General features: G+C 43.7%; 2 protein-coding genes across 4 annotated transcripts in view; both read left to right on the plus strand.

The window, feature by feature from the left end:
* LOC123508152 (aminopeptidase N-like) overlaps nt 1-8,958 on the plus strand; it is a 29,588-nt gene extending 20,630 nt beyond the window's left edge. For 2 of the 3 annotated variants that reach the window (XM_045261684.1, XM_045261682.1), the window contains exons 2-18: nt 2,244-2,502; nt 2,625-2,951; nt 3,241-3,449; nt 3,555-3,710; nt 3,810-3,940; nt 4,066-4,243; nt 4,324-4,507; nt 4,613-4,769; nt 4,979-5,060; nt 5,152-5,335; nt 5,425-5,761; nt 5,856-5,998; nt 6,598-6,788; nt 6,904-7,074; nt 7,264-7,407; nt 7,657-7,732; nt 8,051-8,958. In XM_045261684.1, the coding sequence (XP_045117619.1) occupies nt 2,266-2,502; nt 2,625-2,951; nt 3,241-3,449; nt 3,555-3,710; nt 3,810-3,940; nt 4,066-4,243; nt 4,324-4,507; nt 4,613-4,769; nt 4,979-5,060; nt 5,152-5,335; nt 5,425-5,761; nt 5,856-5,998; nt 6,598-6,788; nt 6,904-7,074; nt 7,264-7,407; nt 7,657-7,732; nt 8,051-8,221 (3,078 nt within the window). In that variant the 5' untranslated portion in view covers nt 2,244-2,265 and the 3' untranslated portion in view covers nt 8,222-8,958. The remainder of the gene's footprint in view (nt 1-2,243; nt 2,503-2,624; nt 2,952-3,240; nt 3,450-3,554; nt 3,711-3,809; nt 3,941-4,065; nt 4,244-4,323; nt 4,508-4,612; nt 4,770-4,978; nt 5,061-5,151; nt 5,336-5,424; nt 5,762-5,855; nt 5,999-6,597; nt 6,789-6,903; nt 7,075-7,263; nt 7,408-7,656; nt 7,733-8,050) is intronic. The other variant, XM_045261683.1, reaches the window with a different exon arrangement.
* A 2,535-nt stretch (nt 8,959-11,493) lies between these two features.
* Nucleotides 11,494-20,225, plus strand: LOC123508151 (aminopeptidase N-like). The gene is made up of 18 exons (XM_045261681.1): nt 11,494-11,633; nt 13,227-13,455; nt 13,578-13,907; nt 14,072-14,280; nt 14,366-14,521; nt 14,621-14,751; nt 14,875-15,052; nt 15,552-15,735; nt 15,841-15,997; nt 16,317-16,398; nt 16,490-16,673; nt 16,763-17,099; nt 17,193-17,335; nt 18,108-18,298; nt 18,407-18,577; nt 18,737-18,880; nt 19,175-19,250; nt 19,601-20,225. The coding sequence occupies exons 1-18, from the start codon at nt 11,608-11,610 to the stop codon at nt 19,769-19,771; spliced, it is 3,099 nt and encodes a 1,032-aa protein (XP_045117616.1). The 5' UTR covers nt 11,494-11,607; the 3' UTR covers nt 19,772-20,225.
* The last annotated feature ends 1,238 nt before the right edge of the window (nt 20,226-21,463 follow it).

The raw sequence follows: 21,463 nt of genomic DNA on the forward strand, positions 1-21,463 counted from the left end.
CTCTCTCTCTCTCTCTCTCTCTCTCTCTCTCTCTCTCTCTCTTTCTCATGGTTCCATTATTGGGATCCATCAAAACCAGTTAACTCATTATCATTCCTTCCCTTCCTTATATACTCTGTAATCGATCACTCATCCATACAGACGCATCCCTTTATACCTTCACTCACACACTCACACACTCACACACACATTAATACATAAACTCACACTCACCTTCTCGCACTCACTCTTTTAGTCCTCTATTTCAATCCCCTTCAAAGTTTCTTCCATCGTTGAGTGTTGCAGGTAATTTAGATTGTTATACTTCCAGCTCCCTCTTTCATGAACCCCTTAACTACAGGCCCTCTTGTGACCGCCTTTCCTTCCCTCCCCTTCACTGCCCTTCACTTCACCTTCCTTCCCTGTCTTGTTCATCCCTTCCCTTCCATGTTATTATGCTACAGGTCTCGTTCTCCTTTCTTTTCTTTATGTACTTCGTGCTATCCATTCTTTCTCCTCCCCTGCTCTCTCTTTTCCATCCTTTCTTGTCTTGTCTTGTCTTTCCTTTCCCATTTCCTCCCGTTTCCTTCATTTCTCTCTCTTTTCCTTTGTTTCTCCTCCGTTCCTTTTTATTCTGTTATTTCCCTTTCCTTGCCTGCATTCACTTATCGCTTTGCCCTTCTCTTCTTTCTCTTCCTTTCCGTCAAGCCGTGACCTTGTATACCAAATGCTTTTACTTCGTTGGTATATGACCTCAATTGCAACCTCACCCCGTGAACTTCAACTTAACGATCTTACTTTGACCTCCATCTGAAATCACATAAGGTCACCGGCAGGAGAGCAAAATGATGTTAGGGCGACCGACTCCATCGTTGCAAGTGGACATTCCGAGAAAGTTTTGCAAGAGGAGAAAATCGAAATGAGTCTTACAGCATCCCTAGCAACGCAGGGAGGCGAATGAGTATTACACTAAATATAAAAAAAAGCAAGGTGAGAGAGAGAGAGAGAGAGAGAGAGAGAGAGAGAGAGAGAGAGAGAGAGAGAGAGAGAGAGAAGGATAAGCAAACGTCCCTCCATTATAAGAACGTTGAGTGACCTTGACTTGAGCAGCAGTGAAAGTGTGAGGCGCAGCGGCAGTAGCAAGTGGGGGAGGGGACAGAGAGGTCTGTGTTCTCTGGATCTACTCTCTCTTTCTCTCTCTCTCTCTCTCTCTCTCTCTCTCTCTCTCTCTCTCTCTCTCTCTCACACACACACACACACACACACATTCTTCTCTCGCTGCGTTAAGTTATCGCGTTCATGGTTGTCTGAAAACTTTAAGGGGCGGCGATGATCAGCTCGAGGCCGTCCTGGCGAGGTTGTCTGTGTTTATAGCGGCGCCTTTTGAACTCCCTCCCTGCCACCATTACCCTATTACCCGGTGCGCCACGCTTCCTGAGTCACCACAAGCAGGGTGAGAGGGTTACGTGCGGGTGATTCCAAGCCACCAGGCGACAGAAAGTTCAGCATTCGCGCCATTGTTAGCCAGACCAGAGTGCTTCATTTCTGTACCCTGACTCCACCGCTCACTGCTCATCCCCCTGCCATAGAGTCTCCATTTGGCTTTGGCGAGTTATGACTACCTTGATATTTGTGATTCTCTTTGTAGTCTTTTAGTACTGTCGGGAAATTCGTGGAAAAGCATCAAATAAAGTATCTCCTTAAGTCCATAAATTCCCGTGAAAAGCCCACATGGTATAAATAAAAATTTAAAAAATACTGTATATACTCTATTCTAATGATTTTATCCTTTATTTTTACACATGTGTACTGTATCAGGTTATATATTTTTTCTTTGATTTATATTCTAAGAGTAATGCAGTCTGTAGTGGAGAAGGTGATGTAACTGACAATGCCACTGTCACTCTCTAGCGGTAGACCGTCTTTGCTCTCTCACAAATATTATTACCAGCATCACCCAGTCAACAGCTTTTTTACTACTACTACTACTACTACTACTACTGCAATATTACTAATGATAGTAATAATAATAATAATAATAATAATAATAATAATAATAATAATAATAATAATAATAATGATAATAAAAATAATAAATAAATAATAAAAAAAAATTAATAATAGCAATAATAATAATAGATAATAACAATATCACTAATGATAATAATGAAAGTATTGGTAACGGTAAAACAACAACAACAACAACAACAAAACTTCTTTTCTTAAGTCAGCAGTCTCACCTCCTCCTGCTTCCATTCCTGCAGCAGCACTAGCAGAAGCAGCAGCATGACGCGAAGCAGTGACGTGGTGGCGATGGATGTTCACGCCTCGGACTCTCACATGGTGTCCTTCGGGAAGAAGAGCGGCTGCTTCGTGAGTCGCTCTGTCGTGTGGCTCTTCGCCATCCTCTTTGTCAGCGGCCTCGTCGCCACGGGACTCCTCGTCTACTTCTTCGCTCCACATTTCAAGACAGAGGACTCCGTCAGATCCACAGAGACGCAGGTGGTGGTGGAGCAGATCCCGGTGAGTGCTGGGCTGAGGCGTCCGCCGAGGGCGTGTCACGTGTCACGTGTTACTTATGTCATGACTAGTAGCAGATCAACTCACATGTGCTCGCACTCACACCAACCTTATGAATCCCACAGCGTATCAAGATGCTGCCACCCACCACCACCACCACCACCACCACCACCACAGCCACCACTACAACCACCACAAACAGGCCCTCGTCCACCACCACCACCACCACCTCCGCTACCACCACGACAACCACAGCTCCAGAGAAGGACAAAATAGACGTGCGCCTTCCTCGAGCCCTGAGGCCGCTGCACTACCTGGTGAGGCTGCAGCCGCTCATCAACGGCAACTTCAGCATCCTTGGCTACGTGGAGGTGGAGATGGAGGTGCTGCAGGCCACCTCTAACATCACACTGCACATCAGGGACATCATCACCTACAACGACACAGTGAAGGTCAGTGACGCGCAGCCTGCCACCTGGCGGCACCTGCCTTTCCGAGATGTTGGACAGACGTGACTGATGGAGAGTCATTTTGTAACTAGAACAAGAACAAATTTGAAGAATAATAGACGGTACAGAAGTTGGAAAATTGAAAGACTTCCAAATGCAACACAAAATCAACACAGACAGATGTGGGAAGAAACACAGACTGAAAATAATGAGAGGTTATAATATCTATAATCAGAGCTCCAAACTTTTCGTTCAGTCAAGGCCATATCATCTATGTTTTCTCCACTTGCAGCTGAGGGCGGCCCAGGACCAGACGGGACCGGGCCTAGCCATCGCCGCTCACCAGTTCGACAGCGAGCGGGAGTTTTACGTGGCGCACTTGAACGAGACACTGCAGCCAGGCGACAAATACGTTCTGTCCATGCACTTCATCGGTCTGCTCAACGACATGATGAAAGGGTTCTACAGGTCCTCCTACAGACACGCAGACGGCAACGAGACGTGAGTGTCGCCTGGCGTGGCATCAGGCTCCGTCACAGGTGTGTCATTTTTCGCAGGAAGTTGTGAGTGAAATGTTTGGTGGATGGTCCGTTCCCTTCCCTGCAGGTGGCTGGCGGCGACACAGTTCCAGGCGACGGACGCGCGGCGCGCCTTCCCTTGCTTTGACGAGCCTGGGCTGAAGGCCACCTTCGAGGTACACCTCGCCCGCCAGACCAATATGACCTCACTCTCCAACATGCCCATCAAAGAAACTATTCCCATGTGAGTCGTCACCACAACTCATTTAGCAACACTTTCACGTCAGTACAATGCTTCTTACATTGGTTTTGTGTTGTGACTAACGAGTGTGTTGTGCGGCAGGGAGCAGCAGGAGGGCTGGCTATGGGACCAGTACCACACCACCGTCCCGATGTCCACCTACCTCCTCGCCTTCGTTGTCTCGGATTTCGTCTATCTCAATGCTACAACCAAGGGCGGATCCCTTTTCAGGAGTAAGGCAGACACTGAATAGGATTTTTAATGCAATATTGATTCTTTTTCGGCTAATATCACGTCGCAATTCATGTCTAAGTATTGTTTACTGTATGGTTTTACATTTCATGATTATTTCTTCCAGCCTGGGCCAGAAAAGAAGCATTGGATCAAGCCACGTATTCCAACCTAATCGGACCGGCTATCCAGGATAACTTCGAGGATTACTTCAATCAGTCGTATCCGCTTCCCAAACAAGATATGATTGCCATTCCAGACTTTGCTGCCGGTGCGATGGAAAACTGGGGCCTCATCACCTATAGGTGAGGGTGGAGATATGTGGACGGGTAATCCTCAAGCTTGCACCACCGCCTGTGTTACATGCATTTTCCCTCCCCTTCAGAGAAACTGCGCTGCTTTATGATCCTTCTGTATCAACACCAATGAATAAATTTTTTGTGGCGGCGGTGGTGGCTCACGAGTTGGCTCATCAGTGGTTTGGGAACCTGGTGACACCTCGCTGGTGGACAGACCTGTGGCTTAACGAGGGCTTCGCTTCGTATGTGGAGTATATCGGCATGCAAAGTGTAAGTATTTATGTCACCCTTTCCATCTTATGTAGCTATGAAAGAGTCTCACCTTTTTCCACTACATAATGCCTATATCTCATCACAGTCTTGCCTCTGTGACAGGTGGAACCCACGTGGAATGTGATGGAGCTGTTCGTGAATATCATGCTTCAGTCTGTCATGGATTACGACAATGTTCAGTCCTCCCACCCGATCAGGATCGAAGTCCATCATCCAAATGATATCAGTCAGATTTTCGATCGAATTACTTATTACAAAGGTACAAAGCGAATATCAAGCTTAAGATTTTTCACTCTTGAAATATATTTCTATGGGTTACAAGAGCTCAAGGGAAAGGTTCTCTACCTATTTTATCATCAATGTAAAACAATCACTTTGTGACGTTCTAGGTGAGCTTCATTAGCCTAAATATCATGACACACATGCACATACTATAATAGGAAAAAAATTAAGATTTTCCTCCCACAGGCTCCACAATCATCCGCATGATGAACCACTTCCTGACGGAGTCGGTCTTCAGGCACGGCCTCAGCACATACTTGGACGCCTTGTAAGTGTCTTGTCGCCTTGTTGTCGCTGCTCTGCACTACCGGCTTCACTGTCCTCCACATTCTTGTGCACCACTCATTGTTCCCTTCCAGCAAGTACGACAACGCCGAGCAGGACGACTTGTGGCGGCACCTGACGGAGGCGGCGCACGAGGCTGGCACGCTGCCTGCCAACCTCACCGTCAAGACCATCATGGACACGTGGACGCTGCAGATGGGCTACCCCGTCATCAAGGTGGAGCGGAGCGCCGACGGCACCTCGGCCACTGTCTCACAGGTCAGTGTGTAGCTAACACACAGGGGGGCGGCGGCGGCCAGGCGTAGCGGCAACTCCACCTCACCTCACTGTCTCGCTGGCCTCGGCAGGAGCGGTTCTTGCTGGTCAAGGACGACAATGCTGACGACACGCACGACTACAAGTGGTGGGTGCCGCTGACGTACACGGGCCAAGACCAGCCTGACTTCAGCCAGACGCAGGCCAAGGTGTGGATGAAGGACTCAGAGGCGCAGCTCACCGTCACCTCCCTGCCGCCAAAGGACCACTGGGTCATCTTCAATTTGCAGCAGACTGGCTACTACAGGGTCAACTACGACGACCACAACTGGAACCTGCTCATCCGGCAGCTGCTCGCCGACCACCGCGCCATCGCCACCGTCAATAGGGCGCAGATCGTCGACGACGCCCTCGACCTGGCCAGGGCAGGTGGGTTCCCATCAATCCGCCTTCATATCGGAACGTGAGTCTGTCGCTGTGTTTCACTGACACACCCTCACTCCTCCCTCCTCCTCCACGGCAGGTCAGCTGAGCTACAGCGTGGCCTTCAAGGTGTTCAAATACTTGCACAAAGAAAAGGAATACCTGCCATGGAAAGCTGCCATCAACTCCCTGACTTACGTGAGGAGCATGTTCAAGCTGACTGGAGCGTACGGAGCACTCAAGGTGAGTAATCCGGGAAAGGTAAAGGTTCTCTTTACCTTTACCTTGAGTCCAGGAGTGTCATCGAGGCGGTACTTACTGCGTGTGTCCGGCAACTTTGGTTCAATGAGCACCTGTGATTGGTGCGTGTCGTCACCAGGCTGGCGCCATTCTCAGTTAACTAAAACAAGATGTCTGTCACGCACGCCTTTTTCTAAGATAGGTTCCATTTCAAGCGTCTTTCGTGAAGCAGTACAGTGAGTGCATTCTTTCAACTCTGCAGTGCAGTGTGCGGCCAGGCTGTCCCCTATCACAGAAGGAATGATGATATTATTAATGATAACAGTAATGATGATAATGATAATAGTGATGATGATAATGATAATAATAATAATAACAATAATAATGATAATAATAATAATAATAATAATAATAATAATAATAATAATAATAATAATAATAATGATAATAATAATAATAATAATAATAATAATAATAATAATAATAATAATAATAATAATAATAATAATAATAATAATAATAATAATAATAATAATAACAATAACAATAATAATAATGATAATGTCATCAACAAAGCAAAACAAAACCTTGCCGCTTGACAGAACTACATGCTGGACTTGGTTCTGCCGCTGTACGATGTCATTGGATTTGAAGATAGTCCAGACGACTTGCTGCAAGAAAGTTTTCTGCGCCAGACTATTCTCAACTGGGCGTGTGTGCTAGGCCACCAGCCCTGCCTGGACACCGCCCACCACCTCTACAGGCAGTGGATGCTTCAGCCACACAATGAAAGGTTTGTGTGAGTCTGCCACATCAGTGACAATGACTGCTGAATGTCGACAGCTGGACGCTCCGTTCAGAGCTCTAACAAACTCTGGCATTCCTTAATTCTCCTTCCTCTGCCGCAGCCTCTTCACGCCCAACGTCAAGTCGGTGGTGTACTGCCGGGGAGTGGAGATGGGAGGAGAGGAGGAGTGGAACTTTGCCTGGAGTCACTACCTCAAGAGTAACGTTGCGTCCGAGAAGAGAAGGCTGCTGTCAGCCATGGGATGTACCAAGAAACAGTGGCTCCTTTCCAGGTGTGTGTGTGTGTGTGTGTGTGTGTGTGTGTGTGTGTGTGTGTGTGTGTGTGTGTGTGTGTGTGTGTGTGTGTGTGTGTGTGTGTGTGTGTGTGTGTGTGTGTGTGTGTGTGTGTGTGTGTGTGTGTGTGTGTGTGTGTCTGAGTTCCTGTAGAAGCAGTCTGTTAATAGCTTTCTCTGTCTTATTAGGTATTTGGACATGGCCTTTGACGACAAGAGCGGCATTCGAAAGCAGGACAGCCAGACGGTGTTCAGCGCTGTAGCTGATAACGACATGGGTCGTACATTGGCATGGAATTACCTGCGGACCAACTGGAAGAAGATTTATGATTAGTAAGGGGAAAGGAATTCCTAGCGGTGACTCTTACGTTATAGAGAGTTTAACATTGATTTGCGTAATTTTCTTCTGTGAAGCAAAGGTGGTAAAGTTTGGGTGGATTAAGTCAGTCAAATAATGCTTTGGTAGTTTTCTATGAACATCACAAAATCAAAGCGATTGGGTGTTTTGAACAATAATAACTATTTCAATTGGTGTTACAACATTCATTAAAAAAATACTTCACAATATTTCATAATTTTCAGCTTCGGAGGAAAAGCAAAGGCCAGAATCGTCTCCTCCGCCACGAGTAACTTCAACACGGAGCAGCAACTTAACGAGGTATTTCCAATTTGTAAATCATCAACACTTTTCTTAAATAATTTGAATTGTTGACATAATGAGCTAATGGGTCTACATTCTACAGGTTAGCTTGTGGGTATCTTTCTCTGAGAGACAAGCAAGTAGGTTAGTACTTGCAGACCATACCTACAATTTTCATCTAAAACAGAATCACAATCTGAAGCAACAAAGGGATGATCGAGTGAGGTAAAATTTTCATTAGAGGCAAACTCCTTGATTTAACGGGCGACGCACAGTGTCCCAAGATTATCTTTGTGCAAGTGTCCCTACTAACCAAAGTGTTTGGTGATGGTGCAGGTGATGGCCTTCAAAGAGGAGCGAGGCGAGCAGCTCTCCGCCGCCTCTAGGATGGTAGAACGAGTGGTGGAGAAGGTTAAGAACAACATGGCGTGGATGAAGAACAACCACAACGTCATCGCCGAGTGGCTGCAGAACGAAGGGTACGCCATCAAGGTGAAGAACGTGTGATGTGATGAGGAGCAAACTGACGGCAATAACGAAACACGTCAAACGAAGAATGAAATGTCTGAACACAAGAAGGTTGTTTGAATAAAAAGTGAGAAACTCGAGTGAAGTGAGCAAAGTTAGCAAAGTAAGAATATAGTGATACATACAAATTACAAAAACATGACACGAATTCTGTTGACATTTACACTTCATTACTCTCTTCAGAGTCAACCACACCTTACTGCGTCTTATCGGGTGATGAGAAATATGCAAATAATTGTAAGGCCTTGCCACATTCCGCAACTTTCTCCTGCAGACAGTCCTTCTCTTAAGATTCACGGATAACTCAGAACCTCAAAATACTTTCAACATTCCTTATACGGGAGTATTTTATTGAAAAAAGTCAATTATATCATTCTTTTTATTAATCGTTCACGCAAATAGTGTGTGTGTGTGTGTGTGTGTGTGTGTGTGTGTGTGTGTGTGTGTGTGTGTGTGTGTGTGTGTGTGTGTGTGTGTGTGTGTGTGTGTGTGTGTGTGTGAGAATAAATCAAAAATATTTTTGTAATTGAAGTTAAGTGATATAATCAAAATAATGAGAAAACAATGTATTGACTCTCAGTGTTTTACAACTTTACATTCTTGACAAAACTTACTATTTTCTTGTTTCTGTGCATTGTTTACTGTTGTGTGTGACTTTTGACTATGTGTACCTGACGTTCCATCTCATATGTACATAAAATACAACAGAAAATACGTCCTTTGTTTAGCAAATTACCAAGTGTTACTGGGATTGCTGGTTTGCTTAATGAGCGATGGACTGCCGTGAGGACCTGAATGCTTCATGTAAAGGATTTAGACATAAACTAAAAAATCATCAGAAGACGAGTATTATGTTTGCGCAACTTGATGGCCTGTAAAAGTCACCAACACCCTGTAAGTACATTATTATTTTCTTCCTCCAACTCCTCCTCCTCCTCCTCCTCCTCCTCCTCCTCCTCCTCCTTTTTTTTTTTTTTTTTTTTATTATTATTATTATTATTATTATTATTATTATTATTATTATTATTATTATTATTATTATTATCATTATTATTGTTATTTTTATTATTATTATTATTCTCCTTTTCTTTTTATCTATTCTATTTCTTTTTCTACTACTGTCACATGAATCACGATGATGTGACTTCTGTACAGACACACATGTAAATAGACAGATAGATACACTCTTAGGTATGTAGACAGATTGATACATAGATAGGTAAAATAGATAAATAGATCGATAAATAGATTGATAAATATATAAGTTTACCCGTGTATCTAATGTTTAGGTTGTCACAACGTTTAGGACACGTTGGATATAAACAAGCCGAGATAGAAAGCTAGTTGAAGTCCTCGCTATGCTTGTTTACTAATAGGCGGATCTCTCTCTCTCTCTCTCTCTCTCTCTCTCTCTCTCTCTCTCTCTCTCTCTCTCGTGCTTTCTTTTTCTTTCACACTTCTAACCTCTATCAAGAAATGGGCATATTAACCAGGAGTAAATGGAATCACAGTCGCGGAGATATAGAGAGTACCATTGGCAGGAACTTGGGAAATGTTGCCGTGTCAGTAATGAATGAATAACTGCATGGAAAGCGGAATAATAATCAGAAAAGTGAGTATTGAGTGTTAAGGGATACAGGCAGGCTGACAATTACCGAAAAGATATGAATGGAGAGGAAAGGAAGTATCGAGCAACAGAGACACATGAGCTTGGCGAAGGGAAAAAATTATAAAAGGAAAGGGAATAATGAAGGGAAAAAAACATGAGAGATGAGAAGATGGAGAGAAAAAAATCCGAAAATAACAAAGTAGAAAGTAAAATGATGAAAAGAAATGAGGGTGAAGAAGATGCTGAGTAAAGTGTGTTATGAAGTGAGGCGATGACAGACCAGCATTTCGGACTGTTCGAGGAGAATGAAGAGGTTATAGAGAGCGAAGGGCTGTATGAATGAGACAAGAGTAGATGAGACGCGGTAAAAGGAAGAGCGGAGACAGCAACAAGAGATATTGAAGACAAGTAGCAAAGGAATACAAAGGAATACAAAGGAAAGACCAACCAACAACAGACCCTGGGGTCCTTACTAGGCTGCTTGGTTAACTATTCTATACTAACTACACAGTGTGAGAGACAGGACAGCAAAACAGAAGGCTCCTCCCCACCCACCCATCCCACCAGCCGAAGCCGGCCGGAAAAGGAAAGGCACCATGTGGTATTGAAAAACCAAATGGAATTTTAGAGGATAGAGAAAAGAAGTTGTAATCTACGTCTACTCTTGTTTGTGGGGGACTATGTAGGTGCTTGACGGTTATGTAGTGTGGTGAATGTGCGTGTGGGTGGAGTCACAGTGTGGATGTCGGAGAGGTGGTGCGGCAGCCTTGCCTGGCGCTTTCAGGAGGACGAGGAGGAGGAGGAGGAGGAGAAGTCGAAGGAGCAAGAGGAGAAGGTGGAGGGGGAGAAAGAGATGTATATACGTACAAAATAATTTTTGGGTAACTTTTCTAGGATGACATGATAGCACAGGAGAAGGCTCCCATCCACATACCCATCTCTTACAAGAAAACGAGAAAGTATTGAGTTCAAATAATTAATTTACTAGTAAGAAGAAAAAAATATAGAACAACCACAAGAAGAACAAGAACAAAAAGAACAAGAACAAGGACAAAGACAAAACAAGAAGAAGAAGAAGAAGAAGAAGAAGAAGAAGAAGAAGAAGAAGAAGAAGAAAGAGAAGGTAAAAACAAATATAAGCCCTGCCAAAAAAATAATGTACAAAGAGAAGGAATAAGATAAAGGACGAGAAATGAAGAGCGGAAAAAAAAGACAGCGTTTAGAATATAAGAAGAAACAAATAAGAAAAAAATATCAAAAGCAGACACACAGACAGACAGAGACACGCAGATTGATGGGGAGAAAGGAACAAAGGATAAGAAAGAGAAAAGGGGAGATTACAATAAAAGGAGCATGAAGTGATAAAGGAGAGAATAGTAGTAGTAGTAGTAGTAGTAGTAGTAGTAGTAGTAGTAGTAGTAGTAGTAGTAATAGTAGTAATAGTAGTAGTAGTAGTAGTAGTAGTAGTAACAGTAGTAATAGTAGTAATAGTAGTGTAGTAGTAGTAGTAGTAACAGTAGTAACAGTAATAATAGTAGTGTAGTAGTAGTAGTAGTAAGAGGAGGAGGAGGAGGAGGCGAAGGAGGAGAAGAAGGGGGTGGGGGGAAGACAGTGGGTAGTTGAATCTCTTCTCGCTATCTTCACTCTCTCTCTCTCTCTCTCTAGTTGGTGGTGAAGTTCCGCACGAGTAGCAAGGAACTCTCAGCTTGTCTCTAGTGACACCTCGTAACACAGGGAAAGTGAATGGAGGAACGCAATGGACGGAGGAAGAGATCTTAACAGGTTTGTATCAAAGTTAACACATGGGTTGACTTTATTCCAACTGATTGTGAAACCAGTGTCGACTTCACTCCAGAACCAGTGACCACAGTGGCGGGAATTATCAACACTAGGAATATAGGAAAGAATCGTAATACATGGTCTGTACTCGCCACAAACCACAAAACATGACGAATTGGTAAGTATTCTCATGTCTCTGGTTATTTCTGCTATTCCTCGGAGGTCCGTCAGTTGAAAAGATAACATTATATAGTTTTGTTTAAGAATAGGTGAGGAAAACACTTAGCATGTTGTCTGGAATTCAATAAGGCGCCACTTCACCTCCCTGCTCAGACGGTAAACACTCGTGATGCAGGTGGCAACAAGGAGAACAGCAATGAGTTTCTAATTACATGATTCTGCATTCTGTCGCCATCTCTCTCTCTCTCTCTCTCTCTCTCTCTCTCTCTCTCTCTCTCTCTCTCTCTCTCTCTCTCTCTCTCTATCTATCTATCTATCTATCTATCTATCTATCTATCTATCTAGTATTTATCTATTTAACTCTTTATCTATTTATTTATGTATTTGTTTATCTAATATCTACCCATCTATTTATCTATCTATTTATCTGTCTATCTATCCATCTATCTCTATATCTATTCATCCATTTATTTATTTACCTTCTTATCTATCTACCTATCTATTTATCTGTGTATCGATCTCTATCTCACCTTTATCTTATCGCAAGTCCTCGCTCACCTGTTTCACTACAACCATTTTGACACTTTCCCTTAATTATGTATCACTGTCCCGGGAAAGTAACAGATAGGCTACGTGGATGCATACACTGAAGGCGTTAGTATGCTCACGTTTACAGCCCATGAAGGCCACAGTGACGTACATGTAGTTCCTTGCTATAACTAAAGTAATGGAAGTAAAGAGCAAAGGGAACGAAAAAATTTGATAAGGAAAAAGACGAAAGAAGAAGAAAGAAAGAGCGAAAGGGAGAAAAAAAAATGAAACCTTTAATTTGATAAGGAAAAAGACGAAACAAAAAGAGGATAAGGAGAAAGAGAGAGAGAGAGAGAGAGAGAGAGAGAGAGAGAGAGAGAGAGAGAGAGAGAGAGAGAGAGGAGAAAATAAAGAAGATGGAAGGACGTAAGATAAAAAGAAAGTAGTTACAAGTACATCTAGTAAAGTGGCTGACCTTAGAAAGCGAGTGAAAGTCTGCTGAGGCCGCGGAGAAGTGGGAAGCGAAAGTGTTTCTCTCTCTCTCTCTCTCTCTCTCTCTCTCTGACTGCTCCAACTTCACATGACAAAAGTGATAATAGTAACTAACTGTAACAACAACACGAACAACAACAACAACAACAACAACAACAACAACAACAACAACAACAACAACAACAACAACAACAACAACAACAACAATAACAACAACAACAACAACAACAACAACAACAACAACAACAACAACAACAACAACAACAACAACAATAATAATAATAATAATAATAATAATAATAATAATAATAATAATAATAACAATAGCATTGGTAATGGTACTAACAATACAACAACGACAACAACAACAGTAGACCCTCACTCCCTACGCAGGGGCAGTGACGTGGTGGCGATGGATGTCCACGCCTCGGACTCTCACATGGTGTCCTTCGGGAAGAAGAGCGGCTGCTTCGTGAGTCGCTCTGTCGTGTGGCTCTTCGCCATCCTCTTCGTCAGCGGCCTCGTCGCCACGGGACTCCTCGTCTACTTCTTCGCTCCACATTTCAAGACAGAGGACTCCGTCAGATCCACAGAGACGCAGGTGGTGGTGGAGCAGATCCCGGTGAGTGCTGGGCTGAGGCGTCCGCCGAGGGCGTGTCACGTGTCACGTGTTACTTATGTCATGACTAGTAGCAGATCAACTCACATGTGCTCGCACTCACACCAACCTTATGAATCCCACAGCGTATCAAGATGCTGCCACCGACCACCACAACCACCACCACCACCACCGCCACCACAGCCACCACCACAACCACCACAAACAGGCCCTCGTCCACCACCACCATCACCTCCACCACCACCACGACTACCACAGCGCCAGAGAAGGACAAAATAGACGTGCGCCTTCCTCGAGCCCTGAGGCCGCTGCACTACCTGGTGAGGCTGCAGCCGCTCATCAACGGCAACTTCAGCATCCTGGGCTACGTGGAGGTGGAGATGGAGGTGCTGCAGGCCACCTCTAACATCACACTGCACATCAGGGACATCATCACCTACAACGACACAGTGAAGGTCAGTGACGCGCAGCCTGCCACCTGGCGGCACCTGCCTTTCCATAATCTTTGGGGAAGAGATAAAGAGAGGGATGAAAAATCTCAATTAAAAATTTTGGTTGTTGTGCCTTGATTTTTTTTTTTTTTTTTTTTTATTCATATGTTTCTCCTTTCTATATTAAGGTGATAAGAGCTGACGATCCGTCCGGGCCAGGGATGACTATTGTCGCTCAGCAGTACGACAGTGAGTTGGAGTTTTACGTGGCACACTTGAAGGAGTCACTGCAGCCAGGCAACAAATATATATTATCAATGCACTTCATTGGCCTGCTCAACGACATAATGAGAGGCTTTAGCAGATTCTCATATGATCGTGCTGATGGAACCAAGACGTGAGTGCTGTTTTGTTTTCCTCAGATATAACAGAAAAATGATTGTGTCAAATGTTTGGTGGATGGTCCGTTCCCTTCCCTGCAGGTGGCTGGCGGCGACACAGTTCCAGGCGACGGACGCGCGGCGCGCCTTCCCTTGCTTTGACGAGCCTGGGCTGAAGGCCACCTTCGAGGTACACCTCGCCCGCCAGACCAACATGACCTCACTCTCCAACATGCCCATCAAAGAAACTATTCCCATGTGAGTCGTCACCACAACTCATTTAGCAACACTTTCACGTCAGTACAATGCTGTTCACATTGGTTTTGTGTTGTGACTAACGAGTGTGTTGTGCGGCAGGGAGCAGCAGCAGGGCTGGCTATGGGACCAGTACCAAACCACCGTCCCGATGTCCACCTACCTCCTCGCCTTCGTTATCTCAGACTTCGGATATCTCAAAGCCACAACCAAGGGCGATGTGCTTTTCAAAAGTAATATAGACGTTGGTTTTCTTATGTATTCTAAGTTTTTTAATTATATTTTCTTAATGTGTACTTCATTTTTCATGACTCAAAGAACATTGTTGGTTTACATTTACTTATTCTCCATCTTAGCGTGGGCCAAAGAATCGGTGCTGTATCAAGCCACATATGCCCATCAGGTCGGCCCGGCAATCCTAGACCACTTCGCGGTATATTTCAATCAGTCCTATCCGTTGCCTAAATTGGACCAGATTGCCGTGGCGGGGTTCCCTGCAGGCGCCATGGAAAACTGGGGTCTTGTTACTTATGGGTGAGTCAAGAATCGTGTTGAAAAATCGTTGTAACATCGTATTATTCAATGATGTTTATGTCCATCCTTTTGTTTCGCTAAACTGTGGTTACACTTTGCCTATCTCAAACTTTTCAACTCTATCAATATCAACCTTTCCTTCTTGCTGGGAGCATGCCTACTTTCGTCCTGGTACTAAAAATGGTGACCGCTGTAATGTCTCTACCTACCATTGTATTGCTTCTATATCCTGTCTTTCTAGTTTCTTTTGATCTCTCATCAAAAGAAAGATTCGTTAACACTTATCTCCAAAATGCATAACCAACATCAGAAGAAAATAGTGATGCAGAGTTTTGCTTTATAAGAAATGCCATGTAGGCTTCCTTTACCTATTATTTTTGTTGTTACGTTAACCTCAATATCTCCAATGAGCATAATGGTTACGATTTCATAATATTTACTCCATTACACTTTTCTTGTTGCTTGTTATGTATTACTGGTAATTTCTTTGTCACCTCAGAGAACCAGTACTCTTGTATGATTCTGCTGTGTCTACGCCGATTAACAAATTCTACGTAGTGGCCTTCGTGGCGCACGAGCTGGCCCACCAGTGGTTTGGCAATCTGGTGACTCCTCGCTGGTGGACAGACATCTGGCTGAACGAAGGATTTGCTTCATACATCGAATTTATCGGTATGCAAAGTGTAAGTCATCCAATACCGTTCACTGATTTGCTTGTGATTTAGGAACAGCGCTCGTCATTAATCATAACCAAGATTCATTACAGCATTATGCATTACCCGTGACAGGTGGAGCCTTCGTGGAAGGTGATGGAGCTGTTCCTGGACCTTAAGCTACAGTCTGTTATGCACAACGACGACGTTCAATCTTCCCATCCAGTCAGGATTGAAGTCAATCATCCAAATGAAATAACTCAAATATTTGATAGAATTACGTACAGTAAAGGTAAATCATCGACATATTCTTTTTTTCTCTCTTGGAGAGGATAAACTCTAGTAAATTATTATTTCCTTAACATTCATTCTGTAATTATGTCGATAGCCGTACCTGCATTTTAGATCATTAGTCTTCATACTACTACCTGGTAAAACAGAGCATGCCTGCTACACCTGTGAGGTACAAGTAATGAAAATTCCAAGTTTTATATCAACTGAAAGTTAATATTTTCAAAAAATTTCAAAAACTAAATTATATACATTTAATATTAGTGTAATGTATCACGATAAAATGCACACTGACATATGTTCTTGGTCCCACACTGCAGGTTCCACAATCATCCGCATGATGAACCACTTCCTGACGGAGGCGGTCTTCAGGCACGGCCTCAGCACATACTTGGACGCCTTGTGAGTGGCTTGTCGCCTTGTTGTCGCTGCTCTGCACCACCGGCTTCACTGTCCTCCACATTCTTGTACACCACTCGTTGTTCCCTTCCAGCAAATACAACAACGCCGAGCAGGACGACTTGTGGCGGCACCTGACGGAGGCGGCGCACGAGGCCTGCACACTGCCCGCCAACCTCACCGTCAAGACCATCATGGACACATGGACGCTGCAGATGGGATACCCCGTCATCAAGGTAGAGCGGAGCGCCGACGGCACCTCGGCCGCTGTCTCGCAGGTGAGTGTGTAGCGAACACACAGGGGGGCAGCGGCGGCCAGGCGGCGAGTAGCCTCCACCTCACCTCACTGTCTCGCTGGCCTCGGCAGGAGCGGTTCCTGCTGGTCAAGGACGACAACTCTGACGACACGCACGACTACAAGTGGTGGGTGCCGCTTACGTACACGGGCCAAGACCAGCCTGACTTCAGCCAGACGCAGACCAAGGTGTGGATGAAGGACTCGGAGGCGCAGCTTACCGTCACCTCCCTGCCGCCAAAGGACCACTGGGTCATCTTCAACCTGCAGCAGACCGGCTACTACAGGGTCAACTACGACGACCACAACTGGAACCTGCTCATCCAACAGCTGCTCGCCGACCACCGCGCCATCGCCACCGTCAACAGGGCGCAGATCGTCGACGACGCCCTCGACCTAGCCAGGGCAGGTGGGTTCCATCACTCCGCCTTCGTATCGAAACGTGAATCTGTTGCTGTATTTCACTGACACACCCTCACTCCTCCCTCCTCCTCCACGGCAGGTCAGCTGAGCTACAGCGTGGCCTTCAAGGTGTTCAAATACTTGCACCAAGAAAAGGAATACCTGCCATGGAAAGCTGCCATCAACTCCCTGACTTACGTGAGGAACATGTTCAAGCTGACTGGAGCGTACGGAGCACTCAAGGTGAGTAATCCGGGAAAGGTAAAGGTTCTCTTTACCTTTACCTTGAGTCGAGGAGTGTCATCGAGGCGGTGCTTACTGCGTGTGTCCGGCAACTTTGGTTCAATGAGCACCTGTGATTGGTGCGTCTGTCTGTTCACCAGGCTGGCGCCATTCCTAATCAGTTAACTAAAACAAGATGTCTGTCACGCACGCCTTTTTCTAAGATAGGTTCCATTTCAAGCGTCTTTCGTGAAGCAATACGGTGAGTGCATTCTTCCAACTCTGCAGTTCAGTGTGCGGCCAGGCTGTCTCCTATCACAGAAGGAATGATGATATTATTAATGATAACAGTAATGATGATAATGATAATAGTGAGGATGATAATGATAATAATAATAATAATAATAATAATAATAATAATAATAATAATAATAATAATAATAATAATAATAATAATAATAATATTAATGATGATAGTAATAGTGATAATAATAACAATAATAATGATAATAATAATAATAATAATAATAATAATAATAATAATAATAATAATGATAATAATAATAATGATAATAATTACAATAATGATAATAATGATAATAATAATAATAATAATAATAATAATAATAATAATAATAATAATAATAATAATAATAATGATAATAATAACAAGAATAATAATAATAATAATAATAATAATAATAATAATAATAATAATAATAATAATAACAATAACAATAACAATAATGATAATGTCATCAACAAAGCAAAACAAAACCTTGCCGCTTGACAGAACTACATGCTGGACTTGGTTCTGCCACTGTACGATGTCATTGGATTTGACGACAGTCCAGACGACTTGCTGCAAGAAAGTTTTCTGCGCCAGACTATTCTCAACTGGGCGTGTGTGCTGGGCCACCAGCCCTGCCTGGACACCGCCTACCACCTCTACAGGCAGTGGATGCTTCAGCCACACAATGAAAGGTTTGTGTGAGTCTGCCACATCAGTGACAATGACTGCTGAATGTCGACAACTCCGTTCAGAGCTCTAACACACTCTGGCATCCCTTAATTCTCCTTCCTCTGCCGCAGCCTCTTCACGCCCAACGTCAAGTCGGTGGTGTACTGCCGGGGAGTGGAGATGGGAGGAGAGGAGGAGTGGAACTTTGCCTGGAGTCACTACCTCAAGAGTAACGTTGCGTCCGAGAAGAGCAGGCTGCTGTCAGCCATGGGATGTACCAAGAAACAATGGCTCCTCTCCAGGTGTGTGTGTGTGTGTGTGTGTGTGTGTGTGTGTGAGAGAGAGAGAGAGAGAGAGAGAGAGAGAGAGAGAGAGAGAGAGAGAGAGAGAGAGAGAGAGAGAGAGAGAGAGAGAGAGAGAGAGAGAGAGAGAGAGAGCACTTGCATCTTTCCCCTCGCCAGATACTTGAGCATGGCCTTTAATGGGAAAAGCGGCATCGGGAAGCAGGACAGCTCGAGAGTGTTTACCGCGGTGGCGGGGAATGAAGCGGGTCGCACTCTAGCATGGAGCTATCTGAGGACCAACTGGAAGAGGATCTATGATTAGTGAGTGTGGAGGGAAGTTTTTCTTCTTGAGTCCCTGTCTGGGTCTGCAATGTCCTTAACCTATCATTGCACTGCAGGACGAATGCCTTCCTGCTGGTTTGGTGGGTTAAGGAATGAGTCACCCATATTTTCTCGGTCTCGTTATGTATGGATTAGCGTACAGTGAGCTAAAATATATAAGGTATAGATGTCTTTTTATTCTTACTGACACTTACATTGACTAATCACGGCAAACCGCGGAGTGTATATTCCAAGTATGGAAATGATTATTTAATGGATCATCATCATTTTCAGCTTCGGAGGAAAGGCAAAGCCTGGACTCATCTCCACCGCCACCAAAGATTTCAATACGGAACAACATCTGAAGGAGGTATGTCAATTTCTCATATCCTCTGATAAATTCGCATTTTTCTTGATTTCTACTAAATTTTGTTTATACTCTTACTCAGTATATGTAACAAACGTTGGTAAACAGCTCCACGAGTATTATATTAAGAGCGTTCCGTCTGTCTGTTATCTTTTTTTTATAATGAGACTAAAAATTTGGCATACAACTAACACCATCTAAAGCTGAATTCAAATTTCCTCTCATACTTGTCAAAGTTTAAACTGAATTGACACTTTATAAGAAGGTGTGGAAGGAGAAGTGTTGCATTCCTGAAGTATTGATTTTCTTAGTGCAAGTGTGCCTGCTAAGTGACATATGTTGGTATTGTGCAGGTGATGGCGTTCAAGGAGGAGCGCGGCGCGGAGCTCTCCGCAGCTTCGAGAACCATAGACCAGGCGATAGAAAAGACGAAAAGCAACATGGCGTGGATGAAGCGCAACCACAACACCATCACCGCGTGGCTGCAGAACGAGGGTTACACTGTCCACTTGAAAAGCGCGTGACCATTATAACAGTAGCAATGGAAAACTTGAGAGGTGTAACAAAATGTATGAAGACATGAAAAGTATTATGTTTTCTTTTTCTTTTTTACAAAGAAAAATAAATAAAGGAAAAGTTAAACAATATGGACAACATTTATAGATATATAAGGAAACTATGCAAATTACAAATTGAACTATTTGCATTAAGAAAATGATGGACGAAGGCGAACAAAAAGGATACGAAGACAAAAGTTGAAGCTCATTTGGAATGTTAATTGTTCTTGAATAAAGAAATACAAATCTTATAAGGTATAACTTTTGGCCGCTTGTGCTTAAGGTTCCATCGACTCGGTACAAAAATCATACATGAAAAAAAATTCTTTGATTTGTGGACAGTCAAGACGTGATGAAGTCGGTGTTGATTTGTTTATCCACGTACTGCTGCGAGAGGCTTAAGTCTAAATGTTTGGAGAATTAAACATCAAGGGACTCAAGGTTTATCAGTTAATGAAGAATTCAAGGGTCTTACACAATTTCACTCGACCTGCACGAGTCACCATAATATAATTCAAGTACATATATCTAAATTATAAATATTGAAAGAAAGCGGAGTGTGGCAGTACGTTGTGTGACACCTCAGAGCAAACGCGTCACACTCGTCACGTGCTCGGCGAGGAGCAGCTGCGGCGCCTTCAGTTCTCGGCCTGGCGTCAACACTGTTTACTTGTGCTTATGGGGATGCACAAGAAACACGCCCCAAATAACTTGAGGCAGAAAACCTTCTCAGCGTGCAGTTAATTGTCTTATTATTTTAATCTACACTTGTACATAAAAGTACATGAAAATTTATTATAATCATAACCGTAATGTTTGCATATGATTGAATTATTTTTTTTATAAGAAAACAGTATGAATGACATTTGATTACTATCTACAGTATTTTTTTTCTTGCTCCTTTGCCGAACTAGTCACACACACACACACACACACACACACACACACACACACACACACACACACACACCAGAGAAAGTGGGAGGCAATCAATATCCAATTAGATCGGCGACACCTCCTCTTCACACCTGTCACAACGCATGTTTAATTACACCCTCCTCCACCAGTGGTAAGGCTACAGGCGGAGGAAGCGAGAGATATAAATGAACAAATATCCTAAATTACACACACTTGGCTAAAGACAGAGACGCACTGGCAAGGTATATATGAGACAAAACTCGGCATTACCTATCATGGGCAGTAGAGGGACACTAAGACACGCTTGGACTTGACACGAACAACTACATGGAATGGTCACAGACAAGGAGGATCGAGCGAAACCCTTTGGCGATTCGAACACTTCGCTACCACATTAAAGAAAAATATACAATGGATATTCTAAAGGATTATGTATGACTGCATGTATACAACTTCATTGCTTTCATAAATACGCACTATTAGGTCTAACATTTCTTTTGTCTGTATAAGGAAAGGAAGACATTGTAGGAGGTGAGGATTAGGTGTTAGTGTTTGCGTTAGATGGTGATTGTGGTGTAGTAGAAGGAAGGTCGATTTATATGAGGATGTATGAGTGATAAGAGGAATTTGGGGTAGGATTGGTGGGGTGGTGACAGGGGGGGGACAAAACCTTATAGGGTGTAGCGGCCAGCTTGAGGTATTGAGGTAGTAGAAGTTGGTTTGTAGAAGGTGTGGTTAGAC

This window comes from Portunus trituberculatus, chromosome 24 (assembly GCF_017591435.1).
Source record: "Portunus trituberculatus isolate SZX2019 chromosome 24, ASM1759143v1, whole genome shotgun sequence".
Taxonomy (NCBI): Eukaryota; Metazoa; Arthropoda; class Malacostraca; order Decapoda; family Portunidae; genus Portunus; species Portunus trituberculatus.